The sequence below is a fragment of the Apodemus sylvaticus genome, chromosome 9 (genome assembly GCF_947179515.1).
Source record: "Apodemus sylvaticus chromosome 9, mApoSyl1.1, whole genome shotgun sequence".
NCBI lineage: Eukaryota > Metazoa > Chordata > Mammalia > Rodentia > Muridae > Apodemus > Apodemus sylvaticus.
The window spans coordinates 20,576,699-20,597,215 of record NC_067480.1 but is presented as its reverse complement, the minus strand read 5'-3'; the positions used below and the strand labels follow the sequence as shown (position 1 = coordinate 20,597,215).

The 20,517-nt window shown below is 52.5% G+C and overlaps 2 protein-coding genes across 5 annotated transcripts in view; one reads left to right on the top strand and one right to left on the bottom strand.

Moving 5' to 3' along the window:
- Ano7 (anoctamin 7) overlaps positions 1–13,271 on the top strand; it is a 29,024-nt gene extending 15,753 nt beyond the window's left edge. The window contains exons 9-23 of one of the 2 annotated variants that reach the window (XM_052192446.1): positions 353–443; positions 1,116–1,212; positions 3,169–3,312; positions 3,382–3,519; positions 4,086–4,184; positions 4,264–4,366; positions 6,015–6,126; positions 6,381–6,435; positions 8,088–8,185; positions 9,263–9,393; positions 10,472–10,677; positions 10,769–10,911; positions 11,128–11,218; positions 11,518–11,637; positions 11,940–13,271. In XM_052192446.1, the coding sequence (XP_052048406.1) occupies positions 353–443; positions 1,116–1,212; positions 3,169–3,312; positions 3,382–3,519; positions 4,086–4,184; positions 4,264–4,366; positions 6,015–6,126; positions 6,381–6,435; positions 8,088–8,185; positions 9,263–9,393; positions 10,472–10,677; positions 10,769–10,911; positions 11,128–11,218; positions 11,518–11,637; positions 11,940–12,173 (1,862 nt within the window). In that variant the 3' untranslated portion in view covers positions 12,174–13,271. Of the gene's footprint in view, positions 1–352; positions 444–1,115; positions 1,213–3,168; positions 3,313–3,381; positions 3,520–4,085; positions 4,185–4,263; positions 4,367–6,014; positions 6,127–6,380; positions 6,436–8,087; positions 8,186–9,262; positions 9,394–10,471; positions 10,678–10,768; positions 10,912–11,127; positions 11,219–11,517; positions 11,638–11,825 lie in introns of both variants that reach the window. The other variant, XM_052192447.1, reaches the window with a different exon arrangement.
- Positions 13,272–13,720: 449 nt separating this feature from the next.
- The window catches only part of Hdlbp (high density lipoprotein binding protein), a 70,011-nt gene continuing 63,214 nt past the window's right edge, over positions 13,721–20,517 (bottom strand). For all 3 annotated transcript variants that reach the window (XM_052192441.1, XM_052192442.1, XM_052192439.1), the window contains exons 24-28: positions 20,212–20,355; positions 16,796–16,981; positions 16,527–16,643; positions 16,167–16,295; positions 13,721–16,031 (exon numbers count right to left, since the gene is read on the bottom strand). In XM_052192441.1, the coding sequence (XP_052048401.1) occupies positions 15,945–16,031; positions 16,167–16,295; positions 16,527–16,643; positions 16,796–16,981; positions 20,212–20,355 (663 nt within the window). In that variant the 3' untranslated portion in view covers positions 13,721–15,944. The remainder of the gene's footprint in view (positions 16,032–16,166; positions 16,296–16,526; positions 16,644–16,795; positions 16,982–20,211; positions 20,356–20,517) is intronic.

Sequence of the window (20,517 nt, the reverse complement as noted above, 5' to 3'; positions counted from 1 at the left end):
TGGGGGAAGGGAGGGTCCAGAATGACCCACACCTTCTCTGGGGCTTAAACTGCAATGAACCCCGAGCTCTCAGAATGACATCAGTGAACAGTTGGTTGGAGGTCGGCAAGTGCTGGGGGGGACAATACTAGGAGATGGAAGACCCCATGAGATGGAGACAGACAGACACTGCTACTTAGCCAGTGTGGTGAGAGAGTCCAGAGTCAAGGGCAGTGGCCAGGGGAGACTCCTGAGTCTCTCAGTATCCTTCCAGATGTTCTAGTACCCACTGGGCTAAGCCTGAGTTCCAGGAAGCAAATATGTCCCCAGGGCACCCAATTTCTAACAGCTGGACTCTTGTGTCTCCTTTCAGGGTTTTACACTGGTTGGCTCCTGCCTGCCGCAGTGGTGGGCACAGTGGTCTTCCTGGTGGGCTGTTTCCTGGTGTTCTCAGACATACCAACGTAAGTGGCCTCTCTTCAGCTCCTAAGCCTTCCTGGGACTCATGAGGGTGCACGGTTATGGGATTCCCGAGCACCAGGCCCTGTGTAGGGTTGGGGTGGAGGTGTGTGGTAAGCGCAGCCTGCTCTCCTGAGGTCATGGCTAGAAAGTGGACTGGACAGAGGTGGCCCAGGCTGACAGGTGATCAGGGGTGTCCCCAGGCTGGTACTGACGCTCATCTTTCCTTAGTGCAGGGTAGGCTTTTCCTATAAGTGACCGGCTTTGTGTTTTTTATTGTGCAACTGAAAGTCGAAGAAATTATCTTTTGTTACTATTGTTGCATATACTCAGAAACAACCACTTTTAAAAGAAGTGCTTGGTGGGACTGGAGATGTAGCTCAGCTGACAGAGTGCTTGTCTAGCATGCACGACGAGACCTTCGCTTTGGTCCTCAGTACCTCATAAGCCAGATGTGGCAGTGCACAACCACAATCCTAGCTCTCAGAAGACAGGTACAGGAGACTCAAATGAAAAGAATTCTTCAGCTACACAGCGAGTTCAAGACCAGCCTGAAATAGTGAGACCCTGTCTCAAAAAGTAAAACAATAGCCAAAAGTTCTTGGTCTGGAAGAGCAGCAGCGGCGCGAGGGGGAGGAAGTGGGTACAGCTCCCAGAACCGCATGCACACCCCACAGGCAGGAGCTGTGCCACAGCTCGGACAGCTTCGACATGTGCCCACTGTGCCCGGACTGTTCTTTTTGGCTGCTTTCCAGTGCCTGCACCCTGGCCCAGGTACGGAATGAGAGCTGGGGTCAGGGTGGTGAGGGCTGGCAGTTCCTGTAGGCCCTGGACCCATGAAGGCAGAACCCTCAGAGAGCTCTGTCAGCTGTTGTCCCCTAACCTGGCATTTAGGTTAGGCGGGGCGTATGACTCATACAGGATCAATAAGAGTGTCCTGGAGTCACTTATATTGCTATTAGCATTAGCCATATGGCTGTTAGTTTGCTTTCTATTGTCATAAAAGACCATGTTCTGATCACAGCCCAATGTGAAGGGTTTCTTAGTCAGGGCTTCTTTCTTTCTTTCTTTCTTTCTTTCTTTCTTTCTTTCTTTCTTTCTTTCTTTCTTTCTTTCTCTCTTTCTTTTTTTTTTTTTCCCAAGACATGGTTTCTCTGTGTAGCCCTGGCTGTCCTGGAACTCACTCTGTAGACCAGGCTGGCCTCGAACTCAGAAATCCGCCTGCCTCTGTCTCTCAGAGTGCTGGGATTACAGGCGTGCGCCACCACCGCCCGGCTTAGAGGAATGTTTCTTACTGGCTTGCTTTCCCTGGCTTGCTCAGCCTGCTCTCTTATAGAACCCAGGACCACCAGCCCAGGGATGCGACCACCCACAAGGGGCTTTCCACCCTTGAACCCTAATTGAGAAAATGCCCCACAGCTGGATCTCATGGAGGCATTTCCTCACCTGAAGCTCCTTCCTCTGTGATAGCTTCAGCCTGTGTCAAGGTGACACACAAAGCCAGCCAGGACAGGAAGTAAGGACAGGAAGTAAGGACAGGAATGGAAGCCAAGGCCCTGGAGAAATGATGCTTTACAGCCTCATGCTCAGCTTTTCAACTTTTCTCTTCCTCCCTCCCTCCCTCCCTCCCTCCCTCCCTCCCTCCCTTCCTTCCTTCCTTCCTCCCTCCCTCCCTCCCTCCCTCCCTCCCTTCCCGTCCTCCTCATCGGTTCCTCCTCATCCTCTTTCCCTTCCTTCTTCTTTTCTATTTTAGTTTTTCAAGACAGGGTTTCTCAATGGGGTGGTGGTGGCACACACCTTTAAAGCACACGCATTTGAGAGGCAGAGCTCTGTGTTTAAGGCCATCTGGTTTACCAAGCAAGTTTTGGGTCAGCTAGTGCTACACAGAGAAACCCCGTCTCAAAAACCCTCACACACCTCCCAAAAGATCACATCAAAGGTGCCCAGGGACACATCTTTTGAGAGTCACAACCCAACCCCTCCCCCACCAAGCCTCCAAACTTCCTGTCCACCTTGTACCCAAGTGTTCCACTAACTCTGAGAAACTAAAGTTTCCTCTCAATGTGCTCAGGCCAGACAAACCCAAGTCAGGCACAAGTGAGACGAGGTGAGTGAGACTGAGTCATGGGCTGAGGATGTGGCTTCCTTACTAGAGTTCTTGCTTAGCATTGGTGAGACCCTGGGTTTGACGCCCTGCACCACATGAACAAAGGGGGTTAGTGTGTACCTGCAATCCCAGAATTTTGCAGCTGGTAAGGAGGATCAGGAGTTTGAGGCCATCCTTAGTTGCACAGTGAGTTTGTTGATATTTTTTTCTCTTTTTGAGATTTATTTATTATTTTATGTATATGAGGACACTGTAGCTGTCTTCAGATGCACCAGAAGAGGGGATTGGATCCCAGTACAGATGGTTGTGAGACACAATGTGGTTGCTGGTTGCTGAACTCAGGACCTCTGGAAGAACACTCGATGCTCTTAACCACTGAGCCATCTCTCCAACCCCTTTGACGGTATTCTTAACCATAAACAAACAAACAAACAAACAAATAAATAAAAGGACATTCCCGATACTGAAACTAGTTACTGAGGCTCCTGGGTCGATTCCCTTTCCTATGGACCTGGTGCATTGTGGTGAGCCTGCATGGGAAGATACCCCAGGTCCAGAGAACTAGCTTGTGAAAGGACCATGAGCCCTTGAGAAGAAGACCGGGAGTCCCCTTTCCCCTGTAGGCTGGGCGTCTCTTCGACCATGGCGGCACCGTCTTCTTCAGTTTGTTCATGGCACTGTGGGCAGTGCTGCTTCTGGAGTACTGGAAGCGGAAGAATGCCACGTTGGCTTACCGCTGGGACTGCTCTGACTATGAAGACATCGAGGTGAGTGAGCTGGGCTGGGTGACTTCTGTCAAGGGTCGTCACGTCCTGTTGAGCTTGGCTCCCTTTCAGGAGAGGCCTCGGCCCCAGTTCGCCGCAACGGCTCCCATGACAGCCCTGAACCCCATCACGGGGGAAGATGAACCCTACTTTCCTGAGAAGAACCGTGTACGCCGCATGCTGGCTGGTTCTGTGGTGCTTATGATGATGGTATGGGAGTCCTGCCACTCTGCCTCCGTCCTCTGCCTCTGTCTTCCTGAGCCGCATGGGTTGTTCCACTCTGTGGCTCCAAAGACCCTCACTGACCTCCAGAAAGCCCAGAGCCAAGCTAAGGGCTCTCATAATGGGGTGCGCATGTATATGTACAATAAGGGGGGTTCTGGAAGAGCTTCCCCATGGGCACCCATTAAACAAGGGAATGGACTCAAAAAATGAACCCGGGACCCACTAATCCCTTTGATACCTTCTAGCTAAAGATTGCTTAAAAGTACCCCAACCCTTTCCAGGTACCATGGGTCCCAATTCAGAGCTGTAAGAAGGTGGGTGAATAGGACAGGGACACAGTTCTCCAACACTACCCTGTAGAAGAACATACAGTAACCACGTGGCAACCTGGCCTCCCTCCCAGTCTCAACCTTCCCCATCTCTGGAGGACCCACGGGACACAGGCAGGCTGCCGATAGGAGCCCCTGGAAAAGGAAGCTGTGTGCTGTGGACCCAGAGGCTGTGGGTCCTGGGGCCACAGTAGGGGGCTCAGGGCCTTCTTGGTCCTGCAGGTGGCTGTGGTGATTATGTGCCTTGTATCTATTATCCTGTACCGGGCTGTCATGGCTATCATCGTGTCCAAGTCAAACAATGCCTTCCTCTCGGCCTGGGTAAGTCTCTGCGGCCTGTCCTTCTGACCCTCCCACCCTACTGGTCCTGTGCCCGTTCTTATTGCCTGTTCTCTACTAGGCTTCACGGATTGCCAGCTTCACAGGGTCGGTGGTGAACCTTGTCTTGATCCTCATCCTCTCCAAGGTCTATGTGGTCCTGGCCCAGGTCCTAACAAGATGGGGTGAGCACTGACCAGACCAAAGCAGATGCAAATGCGAACTGACCTATATAGACCCTTATTCCCAAGGGGTTTCTGGGCCTTCCCCCAAAGATCTGCTTAAAGTGGTACTGGCAGGGCCTTAGGGAGAGGAGGGCCACGGGCCCCTGCTTCTCCACCTTCCCTCACTACATCCTTCAAGCTCTACAGCTGATGAGTTGAGACCACCCCAGGTTACCGAGTGTCTGCATAGACTCTGCATCTGTCTCCAGGAACAAGATGGCTCCTCTCCCTCTGCCAGTGTTTCTCTGCCTCTGTTTGTTTCTGTCTTTGAGTTTTCCCGAGAGCAAAGCCAAGGAGGGGGCCAAACCACTCATCCTGTAAGGCTTTGCCTGCACTAGCCCTGGCCAAGACCCCGAGGAGGGGACAGAGCAAACTCAGGGTACAATGACCATGGCTGGAAAGGGGCAAAGGACTAGGCGTTCTCAGGGTAGGCGTCCTCAGGGTAGGCGTCAGGGCAGCTCTTAGCTGAGGGCATAGCTAGCAGCATTCCAGGGAGAGCGAGCCAAGAAGCTGGAGCTGGTGAGCCTGTTCCCACAGCTGTGGGGCTTTGGCCCCCCTTTTCCTCAAATTGACCTTTTATGTTTTCGCATCGGTCTTGGCAATTTTTTTTTTTTTAAACTGTAGCTCGGTCCTTTCTCAGCCTTGACCAGGAAGTAACTTTGTCCCTGGGACGTCCCTCCAATTCCCCGACTCATTGGCACATACTCTAAAAAGATTATTTGTTTAATGTATGTGTGCTCAAGGGTCATGGTTCCTGCGCGCTGTGGCGCGTGTGGAAGTCTGAGGACAGTTCTCGAGGGTTAGTGCTCTCCCTTCCATATAAGCCCTGGGGATGGAACTCAGGTCATCGGGCTTGGCAGCAAGCCCCTTTATTGGCTGAACCATCTTACTGGCCCTCCCTGTAATATACTATTTTAACGAGAAGAATGTAATGTTTAACGAGAATGTAAATGTTTGGCTTTAGTTTTGTTGTTTTGTTGGCTATTTTCTGTCCATGATTCTAGACATTTGGTTACTTTTTTTTGCCATAATAGTGATCAAAATACCAGAAAAAAATGACTGAAGGGTAGACTTATTTATTCCTGATCAGTTTCAGTTCATCCCAGCAGGGAGGGTGGGGTGCTCAGGAAGGGAGGATGGGAACACAGAAAAAGGTCACAGGGTTGGGGGAAACACATCCCCAAGGACTCCTGCTTCGCCAGCTAGCCCTGGCTTTTACCGAGGGTTATTATCAGCATTTGATTAACCCATCAAGAGATTGATCCATTGATAAGGCCAGAGTCCTCAAGAGCTACTCTCTGGAAACACTGTCAAGGACAGACCAGTGCTTGTGCTTTATTGATATCCCAGACATCTTCCAGGCTAGTCAAGCGGACAGGCTTGCCCACCACTCTGATCAACACGCTTTAGGCTAATTTTGAAATGAAAAGTTTAGGACTGCTGTCTGTTGACCCTCTCAACAATCCTCTTTAATGGATTTCTTTAAAATATCTGGACAGCATGGCTTCCACCTCACCTGGGTGGTGGGGTGGTCTCACGGGGAAAGGGGACAGTGCACTGTACGCTGGCCAGCATCCCTGGGGACTGAGCGAAAGTCTCAAATGCACAGAGATGCACCGGACGCAGACTGCGTTTGAGGATGCCTTCACGCTCAAGGTGTTCGTCTTCCAGTTTGTGAACTTCTACGCTTCACCCGTGTACATTGCCTTCTTCAAGGGCAGGTAGGTGGTCACGCCCTCAGCATGTCACCTCTCCCCTGCAGCTCTGCTTTGCCCCACACCTGTCTGGTGTGCTCAGCAGCGGGTGGCTAGGGCAAAGGCACTGAGAAAGAATGACTCCCCCTGGGCTCAGAGGGGACAAGGGTCAAGTCTGTGTGTCCCCCCCACCCGCCCGGGGACCAGGCCTCAGGGGTGGAAAAGAGGGCGGAGACAACCAGAACCCAGCCCCTCACAGCCTTCCACCTGGATCCTGGCAGGTTTGTGGGATACCCTGGCAACTACCACACCTTGTTTGGAGTCCGAAATGAGGAGGTGAGTATACTGAGGATACACAGGACAGAAAATGGGGGCTGGGCTACCTCCCTACCCACTGAGGTCTGACATTTTCCCCGCCCACCTTTCACCACTGTCCAAGCCAGTGACAAAACTTACAGCTGCTTCCCAGGACTCCAGCACTCTTTGGTTGGTTGGTTGGTTTTTGGAGACAGGGTTTCTCTGTATAGCCCTGGCTGTCCTGGAACTCTCTCTCTATAGACCAGGCCAGCCTCGAACTTACTCTGTAGACCAGGCTGGCCTCAAACTCAGAAATCCGCCTGCCTCTGCCTCCCAAGTGCTGGGATTACAGGCGTGCGCCACCACCGCCCGGCTGAACACCAGCACTCTTGACCTCAATGACTCCAGGTCCTGATTTCAGAGCCACTGTCTAGAGGATGCTCTTATCACGGGGTCTAGCCCTTCTCTCCCTTAACCCCATGCACAATCAAGAGGTATCTGAGGCCTTAGGATGCCCCCGTGGGTCATATCACTGTCAAGGTCCCTGCTGCCTGTGAGGACACGGAGGTCAGTGCCCCACAGCTGCATTGCCTGGGGCCCTCCCGTGGCTGCTCTCTTCCACTAAGCCTGTGCTCTGTCCTTGGGACCCGGGCATGGGGACGGCCTGGCTTCTCAGATGTGCCTCCCGAGGCTTCTGCAGAAGGTGGCACGTGGGTTCCCCAGGAGGTGACAGGGCTTTAAGACACCAAGGCATAAATACAAAGAAGGAGTAAGGGGTGAACCCAATGTCACCCGGACACCCCAAGAATTGTCTCTACACTTCTGGCCTTGCTGAGGGACAAGCAGAAGTAGTCAGAGGTACAGGGAGTGTGGAGGGCACATCTGGAGGTACAGGGAGTGTGGAGGGCACATCTGGAGCTGTTCACTGGTAGTTGTGGAGCTGAACCTGGGGATCATGGGGTCCAGCAGCCATCTCTGAGCATCTGGTCTGAAAGACCCTTCTTGTTTTAGAGGAGGAGGGGAGAGCAGCGATCTTCTCAGGGCCTGGGCCATTACCTCATCTTCTCTCAGGATGGCTTCCCTCCCAGACGGAAGCTGTCCACCTTACACTGCGTGAAGGGATGCAGAGCCAGGGAATACTGCAAGCTAGCCTCTTCCTCAGGGGCATGATGGTCGCGGCTGTGCTGCCACATTAGGTAGTTCTTAGCTCTTGGTGAGATATCTACCTGAGACTGCTTAGGCAAGAAAAGGCTGACTACTCGCTCTCTGTCGGACTCACTCAGGACTCTGGGTTGGAGAATGGCTGGATCGGACCCCTCACCACAGACTAGGTTCTCAAGCTTTTCCCTACCTGGTGAGGAGGACATCCCACAGTGTGGCTGAGCTTCTGCACAGCGCGGCACTGTACACCAGGAAACTCCCCGGCTCTGTCTCTTTTCTGACCCCACATCTTGAGTCTTTCCTGGAGCCTGTGGCTACAGTCTACAGCCACCCAGTGGTTATTCCCTTACATAACCGAAGTGGTGTGGGGAGGGCTGATCTCTGCAAACCTCACGGTACTTCAAGCATGTCCGATGAAGGTGTGGGGGCAGAGAAGCCACCTTTGGGGCAAAGGGAAGGCTATGTGAGTGTGTCCCTGGTCCCTCGCCTGCCCCCCCCCCCCCAGCTAACCAGGACTTGTGTTGCTGCAGTGTCCAGCCGGAGGCTGCCTTAGTGAGCTGGCACAGGAGCTCCTGGTCATCATGGTGGGCAAACAGATCATCAATAACGTGCAAGAGGTTCTTGTCCCGTGAGTCGACCCACCCTGCCCTGACAACTTCTAGGGACCAGGGTTTCCCACAGAGTGCTCACAAAGGAAAGAGGAGGCAGGATGATGTGTCAGATCTCCAGACCTCTTGTCACAGTGCATCGGTCTGTGACAGCAGGGCTCATTTGTTGCTGTGCCTGGGGTGTTAGAGAGCCTCTCATTAGCATTGTCCCTGGACTGTTCACTGAGGGGAGGCCACATAGGCCAGCACGTGTTCCCTACCAGCATGAGATGGATGAGCAAGAGGGGCCTTGGTTTTCAGGCCTGACCCCTAGATTCATGCCTGTTTCATATTCCCTTGGTTGGGACCAGTCCCCCCCCCCCCCCCACATCCCTGTCCCACTAGCTGGAACTGTGCCCTACCCCCTCTTATAGTCTGGAGTCCCCCAAAGGATCTGTCTGGTAATAGTCTCCTGCCCGGAGGCTATACCAACCCAGATGCCCACTACCATGGCCCTGACACAGCAACCATAGCAGTCCCTCTCTGGGTGCCTCCCGACTTCCCTGACAGCCAGTGGGCCCAGAAAGTAAAGGGTGTAGCTCAGTGTCTAGTAGAGCGTGAGGAAGCCAACAGACACCTGTGTCCTCATATAATCTGATAAGCGACACACTCGATCTGTGCATGATATCTCACGACCGGACCACACCACATAGGCACAGGACTTGACACACGCCTCCCAGGTGTGATGTGGCCATCCCACCTATGTGGTCCCCAGTATGATGAAGCTAACACATCTGGCCCCATGGCCTCTGCTTTCTGGGGACTCAGCTGTTACCCTCACTGGCTTCGGTTTAGTTCTATCCCCTAAAGGTCTCAGGGAGCTGGGTTGACTTTCTTGAAGACACAACAGGGAACCAGAAGAGCAAACTGTATCATGTCCCACAGAGGGGGGCTGGGGCCTTGGAGGATTCTGACCTGCCACATCTACAGCCCCTTGACCTGCCCAACCTGGCCCCAGAGAACAAGAGCATCCAGGTTGCATGCTCTCTCAGACAAGCTCACCCGTCAGCCGGCTGTGGGAGCGGCCACGCAGACATTTCCTCGCTTTCTACCCGCAGCAAGCTGAAAGGCTGCTGGCAGAAGTACTCCAGGAGGAAGAAGGCTGCAACAGGGACCCAGCCAGCACCTTGGGAGGCCGACTACGAGTTGTTGCCTTGTGAGGGGCTGTTTCATGAATACCTTGAAATGGGTGAGACCTGTCATTGCAGCCACTCTGACCTGGCCCCACCCTGAAATGCAATGTGCCATTGTGTGTGTGTGTGCGTGCGTGCGTGCGTGCGTGTGTGTGTGTGTGTGTGTGTGTGTGTGTGTGTGGTATGAGTTAAGCCTGCAGATATGCTGAGAAGAGATGGGGTGGCAACAGAGCTAGGGGTGGGCGGGAAGGTTTGGGGAGGCTTGGGAGCTGAGGCTGTGTATTAGGGAAATCAAGTCCAGAGGCAGGCCCAAGCAAGGTTCTCCAGCTTGTGAGGGCAGGCGCGCCTGAGCCGTGTCAGTCTGGAGAACGGATTTTCTCCAGCAGTCTCCACAGCTGTGAAACAGCCAGCCAAATGGTGGCCTGTACTCATGGCTTTAAGGGTGAGACAGTTCTGAGGACAGGGTTTCGTCTGACTAACAGGAGGGAGATCTGGCCCAGTCCTAACCCAGCAGTGTCTCAGCAGAACACTTGACTGAGCTTCCTTGGCAAGCAAAGCACAAGCAGTAATGGCTGCAGAGCCCTTCCGTGGATAAGAAATAAGAGCAGCGCAGCTCCCAGGGAGCAGGTTCATACGATGTATCCACATGCCCTGCATGTGAACCCCCAAGCAATTTTATAGAAGATCCTGGCGATAAATGAGGACAAAGTTTTTAAAGCCAGAAGCAGGTTTTGCTTTCCTTTCTGCCATTAAGAGTCCCTGACTGGGGATGGGGATTTAGCTCAGTGGTAGAGCGCTTGCCTAGCAAGCGCAAGGCCCTGGGTTCGATCTTCAGCTCTGGGGAAGGAAAAAAAAAAAGACAAAAAAAGAGTCCCTGACTTCAGATGGACTGGGTGGCCAAGGCCATTCAGGAGCACCAAGATCAGCGCAGTGTATACATCAAGGCTCCCAAGCCCAGGGGTCAGTCAGTAGCCCTTGCATTGAATACAACATGAGGGGAAGAAATGGGGTAAAATGAACTGCCCAATTAATTCCCTGGTGGGCAAGCCGGCCTTCCCTTCTCAACCCCCCCCCCCACCATGGGTGGTCTGAGGGGTTTACCAGCTCCAGCCAGTGGCAACTCCTGCTCTGCAGTGCTGCAGTTTGGATTCGTCACCATCTTCGTGGCCGCCTGCCCGCTGGCGCCGCTTTTTGCCCTACTCAACAACTGGGTGGAGATCCGCCTGGATGCTCGCAAGTTCGTGTGTGAGTACCGGCGCCCCGTGGCGGAGCGCGCCCAGGACATCGGCATCTGGTTCCACATCCTAGCGGGCCTCACACACCTCGCAGTCATCAGCAATGTGAGTGCCCGGCCCGCCTCCTGGGTGGAGCTGGGTGGTGCTGGGTGATTGGTGGTGCTGACCTCGCTCTGACCCCTCGCCCGCCCCGCAGGCCTTCCTGCTGGCCTTCTCCTCCGACTTCCTGCCACGTGTCTACTACAGCTGGACGCGCGCCCCAGACCTGCATGGCTTCCTCAATTTCACGCTGGCCCGAGCGCCGCCCACTTTCACCTCGGCCCACAACCGCACTTGCAGGTGAGCCGCAGTCAGAGTTTTTTGTACTATTGACTCATCCCTTCTGCCCCTCCATCCCTCCCCTCCTCCCCCCTCCCCCAGGTGTAGGTTTTTGTTGTTTAGCTCTCAACTCTACCAAAGAGGCAGAGTAGGGGGAAATAGGAAGACAGTCTAGATGGCCCACTTGCCAGCCACAGCTCAACCCTAGGGAGCTACGGAGTCTCGTGTCTCCTGCAGGTACCGGGCTTTTCGGGATGATGATGGACACTATTCTCCGACTTACTGGACTCTCCTGGCCATCCGCCTGGCCTTTGTCATCGTGTTTGAGGTATCTAATGCTTCTGAAAGCTCTTCCAATGACTCCCATCCCCTGGATTTAACATGATGCCCGACTTGCTTTGCCTAACCTAAACCCGAGGCAATGGGAGGGGTCAGAATGGCCAGCAGAACTCCCATTCTGTTTTCCAGCCAAAACAAAATCTCCGTGTGTCTTACTTTCCCTCGCTAGGAACTCCAGTTCCTTGCTAGGAACTCCAGTTCCACCCACCTTGGCAGCCTACCTGGTCCCCTGAAGACTAGTCTGGGCTTTTATTTCATGAGGGTTGGGGGTGGGGCTTCTATCCCCAGCATGTGGTGTTCTCCATTGGCCGTTTTCTGGATCTCTTGGTTCCTGACATCCCAGAATCCGTGGAGATCAAGGTGAAGCGGGAATACTACTTAGCTAAACAGGCACTGGCTGAGAATGAGGTGAGTCCCAAGCCCAACCTGTTGGCCTTACAGCCCAGAACCACACACTCAGGTCACATGACTAAAGCAAGAACCTCAATTTCTGCTTAGTCAGTCCTAGCAGCACATCTGTCAAATGGGTGAAGGGCTGAGGGACTGTTGAGAGTCACTTCAGCCGTCAGGCTGACAATTCACTTTCTTTGACACAGGCGCTCCTTGGAGCTACAGGAGCAAAGGATGAGCAGCCTCCAGGCTCAGAGCCCAGTCTGGGTCTCCCAGCTTAGGGGGTCTTTGGACTGGTGACCACCGCCCCTCCTTCTGAGGTCACAGCGGGGATTACCGGAGGCAGACACTTGCCTAGAAAACTGTTGAAGGTGCACCAAGAGACAGCTCACTACTGTGGGTCTTCTGGAGACCATGGCTGTGCTCCCGGCCCCAACTCTACTCCTCCCCACCCGTGGTTTAGAATAACCACGACCCTTGGCAGCCACGGTCCTCTGCTCACACATTCTGCTCCGTCACCACCCCTGCTGTTCCTTAAGAGAGAGATCTGCTGACCTTAGGGGCTATCCCCTACTGCCATTCCTAAGTCCCATGAGCCTGCAACTTGTCTCTCATCCTCCCCTCTCCTCATCCCCTCACCCACGCCTCTCAAGGCAAAAAGGTCTGTCTGAAATGCTGGCTTCTGTGGCTCTCAGTTTTGCTGACCATTGTACTCAGTATCTTGTTCTTCCTTTGCTTCACCTATCCTCTCCCCAATATCACTAATGAAGTTCCTATCTCTAAACCAAAGGCTGAGGGCCCTCTGTATGCATTCCTGAATCTTAGAGAGGAGGAAGTGGCTTCACTCTTCCTCACCCCCACCATGGCAAAACTCTTCTGCCAACTGAACGGTTAGACTCTGGGGTCCCTGCCTTCTCAGGGCTTTGCTCCGTTCTTTTGCAGCATTGCTGTGGTAGTATAGTGTCGGATCACCCCTCCAGATCCACTGCCTTTCCTCACATGGTCATTACCAGGCACACCAGGCTCTTACACCTGATACCATGTCCCAGGCCACAGTCCTAGGATGTCTGCTTACCTCTGTCAGCTGTTAGCTAAACAGGCACTGGCTGAGAATGAGGTGAGTCCCAAGCCCAACCTGTTGGCCTTACAGCCCAGAACCACACACTCAGGTCACATGACTAAAGCAAGAACCTCAATGTCTGCCTAAGTCAGTCCTAGCAGCACATCTGTCAGGGTTCTTTGCTATCGTGGCCTCTATCCTGACAGACCGAGGACCTCTGCAGGATACCCTTTGCCTCCTGTGTGCTTTCTGGTGCTGGGCCAGAAACTCTACACAAGTACGGAAAGGGAAAGGCTATGGAATGCAGTCTTCTTACCCCTTACAGTGCAAAACAGAAAACACAACAGATTCCTGTGACACCTAGTGGGCCTGTCCTCCCCCCCCCCCCCCCACACACACAGTGTTTACATACAGTTGCTTCTTAGATTGGGCACAATGTGGGTGGGCCTTTCCGGTTGCTTGCCTTCTGTTGCTGGGTTCAGTTGTTACTGTCAGTTGCCAGTTCTTTCCTAATTTAGCCAACCACTCATGATGGATATGTTATGGGCCTTTCCTGCCATTCTACCATGCTGGAATAAAGGTTTGAAAGTCACTGCTTCTCTGTGCTTATTTCTGTAAGGTTGTTAGGACTGGTAACAAGAGGGACACACTGCTTTGGAAGGGCCATGAAGATATACACTCCTTTTGAAAACAGTCTTCTGAACTATTCTCCCCATCCACACAGACGCAACCTCAGTTTGGGCGCTGGGAGCCTGTCATAGGAATGCTGCAGAGTTTGTGAAGACCATGCTGCTCCCCAAACAGCTGCCTCAGCAACAGCTCTGGGCAGCTGCCGACTGACCGGGCTGGGAGGGTGGGCCCAGGTGCAGGAGCCAGCAAGACTTCATGGAGACACCAATGATCAGTTCATTGGAAGGGATGGGAACAGTGCTCAGAACTGCTCGAGAATCACAACATGGATAAGGGAACTATCCAGGGACACTGTTACCACTGTCACAGGAGAGAATATACATAGAATAAAATGAGTCCCATCACGCTGCATCTGGTTTCGGGTTTTATTTTAGAATTTATAAAATTCCAGTGTCATCCATATTCATGAGCCTTTACACATGTTTGCATATAATCTCCAAATTCCAAAGTTAAGGCCAAGGGATGGATGTAGCTATGGAAACACAGGACATGGAAGACATTCAACAAGGAGGAAGAGACACTCCCCACCCCTGCCCTGGGCTCCCCAACATCCTGGAGGCTGCAGAGAGGTGACCTGGGTACAGTCAATTTCATAGTCCTTATTAACAATCAGAGAAAAGGAGTGAGACCCTGAACAGCTTAGGATACGGCTTACATCTACAGCACTTAGCAATAAAAGGAGATGTGCAAAATCCTGTGGTGATAATTTAAACTTTACCTTCAATGAGGGAAGAGACTGATGTTATAGGATGACAATGAAGATGAAGAGGGGCTGGAAGGGCAGGAGGGAGCATGGTGTCCCCAGTCTCATGCGATGGGAGAAGACAGCTCCAGGGAAAGGCAGGAAGCCCTCTCCCCGGCTCCCCACCGGCTCAAGCTGCCAGCCTACTGAGCAAAGCAGGTGTTCTTTTCCCATCTCAGTGCCGGTCCTCAAGTGGGTACCTGTGGGACTGTGTCATCTGCTGGGAACTGAGGTGAGACTTGGGAAAGCAATGCTGGATCCACTTAGGATTAGAGTCTACAGGTAGCCAAGCCTGAGTTATTAAATGGGGGACTGAATGACTTGGGGAAAGGTATCAGAGCAGAAGTGACGGTTCCCAAGGAAGGCCATGAGGTGGGCACAGGCTGGCTTGTCTAGTAACCCAAGTATCTGGGACGGGACGTGTTGCTAGTTGATCAGATGACCTGGAGACAAAAGGTCTGTCCTCAGTTTCCACAGCCTGACAGGGGTTCGTCTGCTTGGGATCACTTTTCTTGGTGAGGGCTGGCCTACAGCCAAGATAGCTGGAGGCCAGTGGTCCAAAAATTACCTCTTGTACCTGAGGAAAAGTTCTCCTTCAGCTCCCTGCACTGGGTCTTTTCATTCGGCCTTCCTTTTAATCCACGCTAATTGACCACCTCTATCGGCGAGACTTGCCCCTTCAGCCTATTCCTCAGGACTGCATAAAGCATCCAGGCTATGTATGCTTGCCAGAGTCTACATGGTCAGGCTGGCTGGGAATGAGCACCCCGCTCCAGCCCAGTCCCTGAGTCATGTGGACTGAGGGAAAGCACTAGCCTCCACCCTCAACTCAATGGCAAGCCCAGAATCACCAGAAAAGTCTACATCACGAGAAGAGCCTTGGGTGGCACTAACCCACAGAGAGGACTACCACACTGGCTGAGGTAGAAAGAAGGCAACTCAACAAGGTATCTGGGCAAGGCAGGCAGAGGCTACAGGTCTTGGGAAAGCTGAGCTGTCACTGAGGGTCAAGCCCCCTCCCCATCACCAAAGAAAAGCCAGTCTCTACCTCTCCTTTCCCCCAACGTCTCAAGCCACCCTAGTCCACTGTGACAGTCACAGGGGACCCAAGTGGAACACACACGGGCTGCGCCTCGATACGTAGGATTGTGAGGCCGAAGCTGCAACAGAAGCCCCTGATGCTTGCAGAGCCCCAAGTGGGCACGGTCAGCACTACTGAGGACCCAGGCCACCCCTACCTCTCGGCCCACTCTGTCACCAGGACATCTGACCTCTTGCTATCCAATACCAGGCCTTCCTCCTATCCTGAAGCCTGTGCTAAGCAGATTCTGACAGCTAAAGGAAGCTGACTGCTTTCAACAGAGGAAGGTCTGGGCGACAGGTGGTGGGCAGGAGGGAGGTGGGAAAGGAAGAGGGCAAACGTTTTGGCTTTTATAAAGTCAAGGAAATTTATTTCCTGAGGTCATGACACAGGAAGTCACCTCCTAGCCGCTGTGGAGCTCTGGTGTGAAGGTCAGAGTGCTGACTACATGCTGGGTGGACCAGGAAGCTGGAGTCTGTGATCACGAAATGCTCGATTACCTTGCTTAGTGTTTCACACAGTGGCGTGCCTGTCCCAGAGCACAGCATCAGGAGCAGACCCTGAGCCTGCTGGGTGCTGACCAGGCCTAGAGAAGCAGCCACACAAGGCCAGCCCACCAGGCTTTGCTGCGAGACCTCGGGGAGGGGGAAGAGCATCAACAATTTACGAGGGTCCAGCTGCTGGGTCAGATTGAGACAAACCATTGTGTGGTTGGGTTTGGGCAGCAGGCTGGAAAGGTTTCTTTTTGATCATTATCGTTTGGGGCCCCAAGGGAGGGTCTTGGGGGCCACTTGAGCCCCAAAGCTGGGAAATTCTTCAGAGCTGCTCATATCAGGAGCCTGTGGAAAGGGAGAACACAACTTTAGCAAAGGGTGGCCCTTACTGACTTATAAAGGCCCAAAGTAACGCCATCCATAGCCCGCTAGGTCACAAGCTTAGCCCACAAAGAATGACCAGGCGGAGCACCATCTGACCTTCTCACTGCTGTTGGAGGTCCAGGGAGCATCTCGCACCACAAAGCCTTTGGATGGTGCCTTGGACTCTTCATGTGCTGGGGGCTTCATGTAAACTTGCAGTGCCTCACTGTCCACCACATCTGCCAGCTAAACAGCACGGGGGGGGGGGGGGGGGGGCGGGGGGGGGGCGGGGGGGGGGAGGGTGGTGCTGTTCAGCCTGTAGCCAGCCAGTGGCACCCTCTCCTGACAACTACCAACCTCCCCCCCACCCCACCCCCCCCACCCCCGGCCCTGCATTTGGATGCAGACAGGTTACTTGGCTGTCACGGGATTATGTCTGGGCCTTGCCTCCAAAGACCATGCCTACTCAGAACTCACGTATTCCTCCTCTAGGTTGAGGATATGGTCGATGGCTTCCTCCACATTCTCAGGGAGGCCTGTCACAGTGACACAGTTGGGGTCTGGAGCCCCACTCTGTGGGAAGCGAATGTCCACCTGGAAGCAGCACAGGGTCAAAGGGCATTAAAGGGTAGGCGCGAGGCCTCAGAGCCACGTGAGTGCTCCTCCTCCCAAGCTTCATGTGGTCAGCAGCATGAGAAGGAGAGGGAGTCCTCATCCTCACGCTTCAGTTGGCTTTGGGGACTCACCTTGAACTCATCCATTATTTTCCGGATGGCTTTGCCTCGGGCACCAATGATTCGGGCGTGCACACGGTGATCCAGAGGAACATCCTCAGAAACCATCTGCTCAAGCTCACCCACAATTTTCAGGATAGCATCACGGGCAGCTTCAGTGTTCTTCTCATACCCTGTGATAGTGATTTGGTCCTGGGGCTAAAAGGGAGAATGCAGTCAGAGAGGAGGATGGTCCCCCTCTGGGACATCCCAGGAGCAGCGGTGTGCTGACTTAGCAGGCTGGTCTGAGGAGACGACAAAGTGCAACTGTGTGGATGATGGCTGGATGGCTGAGCGCGTCAGACCTCTCCTTAGGGGAGAGGTTCATCCTCTCAGAAGGAAAAGGCAGAAAACACATCAGATGGCCCAGCAGTTAAGAGTGGTTTGCAGAAGACCAGAGATTCTAGCACCCCTGCCAGACAGCCCGCTATGCCTCCAGCTGCAGGTCTGATGCCCTCTTGTGGCTCCTGAGGATACCTGCATCCGTATGCTCAGACCATGAATGAACACATATAAATATGGATAGTCAGAATTAAAAATGTAATCCTGGTGCCAGAGAGATAGCTCAGTAAGAGTGCTTACTCCTTTTACAGAAGACCTGGGTTTTATCCCTACCTCCCACAAGGCTGCTCACAATCATCCTTAACTCTCGATCTAATGACCTCTTCTGACTTCCTTGGGTACTATACACACATACATGTAGTCAAAACATTCATACTCTCAAAAGAAAAATAATTATCTTTTGAGATAAAAAAAAAAATCTGTGTGATAGCTCTTGCTACCTTGTGACCAGGCCTCGAACTCACATGCATCTGCTTGCCTGTCTCCACTGTGCTGAGAAAAAAGGTGCTTGCTACCACTCCAGGCTAAGAGTAATCATCTTTTAAAAATAAAATTGTAAACAAAACCACAGTTAACATCCATTAAGCAGCCATTACTTCTCAAAACCCATAACAGATAAGTAGTGAAAATTTTGGGTTCTTTAGAAATACGGAAATGTGAAGGTTTGCTTTAGTCCCAGGTTGGGCCATGGGCTGCTTCAGACTGTCCATCCACAGCAGCTGACTGGGATTTGTCTCGTGCTCTCCCAGGGGTGTGATTTTGCCAGTTGAAAAGAGTTTACAGTTGGAATTCTGGGGACTCTTGTGAGGGTATAAAAATGCCAGGGCACTGAGAGGTTGTGGCAGCTGCTGCTTCCCCTGTTCCTGTGGTTTGTCAAGTCGTTGTGAGCGCACAGATAAGAGGAAGAAACTGAATGACAAACATCAACATTGCCCCTGGAAGTCATCCAACGAAACTGAGGACTCTTTCACCTCTAGCCTTCTTTCTCTCCTACCTGGTGTTGGGGGTTGGAAGGGCAGAGAAGGGTAGGAGGGAAAGTAGCCACAAGTTCAGTTACAAAAGGAGGGGCAGACAATATGACTCAGTGGGTAAAGGCATTTGCTCTAAACCTGACAACATGAGTTTGAAAACTTGAATCTAGTCCCTGGAACTCATATGGTAGAAGGACAAACCTCCAAAACAATCCCCTCGAGTTGTTCTGATTTCCACAGGGTACACATTCTCTCCTTTACCCACTCAACGAGTTCTAAACAAAGACAAGATACCTGATCATAAAGATGGAGGAAGTACCACGAAGTAGGGGTTCCAGGAAAGCAGGAACAAGGTTGGGGACTACTATGATGTAAGTTCTCAGCCCATTAGCCTCCTGCTTCTTTGGAGGTGTCAGGACCTCTAAAGCACTCTCTGGTCACTCAGACCCCTCAGCTCAGCCTTCCTTTACCATGTCAGTGAGAACCAGCAGAGTCAAGACAGATCTGAGCAACTGACAGATCAGGGAATATGGAAAGTGTAAGGGAACAAAATGGCAGCTTTGTTTTAATCTCCAGGATAGTAGTCCAAAATAAATGGGCAGAACATACAAGACTACAAAGTAGCAGGTACCTGGAGACAACATTAGAAAGTAAAAGAGCCAGCCTAGGAGGGAAGCAAGAGGTCTAGGCACAAGGAAAGAGGCAGCAGACTGTGGACTTCCTGTCCAGACTCAGGGGAAAGCCAGGCAGCTGATCCAAAAGAAGTATGGACCAAAACAAACACCAAGCACACGCCACAGAATTAGTTCTGTGAGTGAAGTGAAACTCTCACAGGAAAAAGCTGAGGATTTAAAGACACTGGGGCTGGCAAGATGGCTCAGTAGGTAAAGGCACTTGCTGCCAAGCCTGATGAGGTCAGTCTTTGGAACCTACATGGTAGAAGGAAACAAACTGAATCCTGCAGGTTGTCCTGGTTTCTACACACATGCTGTGGTGTATGTGTGTCCCTATACACATACACAAATGACGTTATCTCTCTTGGTTCACAAATGAGCTAAGGCATAGTGGGGACAACAAATTCTACCCACTTCTCTATATTACAATGCATCATTTGCTGTTCTCAATATGACGCACACACCGACACCGATGTAAAGGATCCCAGCCGATGGGATCTCACCCTAGTGCTACTACTGGGTGTATTTGTGGGCATAGTGCTCACGTTCACAGAGCTGGCGCAGGCCTAGAGGGCAGAGGTGTCAGTAGGAGATCCAGAGTGCCACTCATGTAGAGCAACTTGAGAGAGAGTCTAAGGGAAGGAGCAAACACACAGGTGAGGGCGAGCTGTAAGCAGACTGGGAGGTGAGATGGGATGGGCGTGTCCTGCTCACTAGGCGGAACCACGTGAGGAGGTGTGGTGCCCTCCCTGGTTTTACACATAGTAGGAAGCTGTGCAGAGCTCTCCGGGAACCACAGCAAGAGGAATACAGGATGCAGAGAACCCAGAACTGGCTGGCTTTTTTCCTTCTGCTTCTAGTAGGTCACTAGAACCTGGTCACCAAGTCGTAGGCACTGGTAGACATAGTGTGTACATGTGTGGGCATGATAGGAGCCAGTCGGAGGCTCAAGCTGTCCTGTCAGGAGCAGCTTTTTTTAAAAACTGTCCTGCTTTCCAGGTAACAGTTTCAAGGAAACACAGCTGGTAAGCCCTGGTCTCTAACTTGAGCTGAAGCCAGAGTCTCAGATGGTTGTCCCTCTCATTTACCCACTTGTCAATCAAAGAAGCTGCCTCAGTACAGTCTCCAAGCTGAGCCGGGCCTGGCAGTGTCCTTGGGAGGCAGAGGTGGGGAGGGGAGCTCTGTGACTGGGAGGCCAGCCTGGTGGTGTACATACTGAGTTTCAGGACAGCTAGACCCTGTTTCAAAAGAACCACCACCACCACCACCACCACCACCACCACCACCACCACCACCACCACCACCACCACCACCACAGAACCCAGGTCTAGGTAAGGGCCAATACAATCCCACCTGCCCAAGTGTTCTAAACCATAATACATCAATCAGATGGTCATCTTACCTGATTCCCATCATCCTTATCAGGAAATTGGATGTTCACATCATGTTCCAAGCGGATCTGGGTGATCACTGCCCCTTTTCTCCCGATAATTTTGGGATGGTATTTGGGGTCTACAGTGACACTCAGCTTAAAACTTCTTAAAGCCTACAATAAAACAAGAGTGAGGCAGAGAGCAAGCCAGAGAGAGCACAAGCCCACGAGCATGAGCATTTGCATCTGAGAGAGAAGCCAGCAGCACCCAGACCCCATTTCCTCCTGACTCAGAACACAAGCCTGGAACACTCCCAAGCTTGCTCTCAGGAGGCA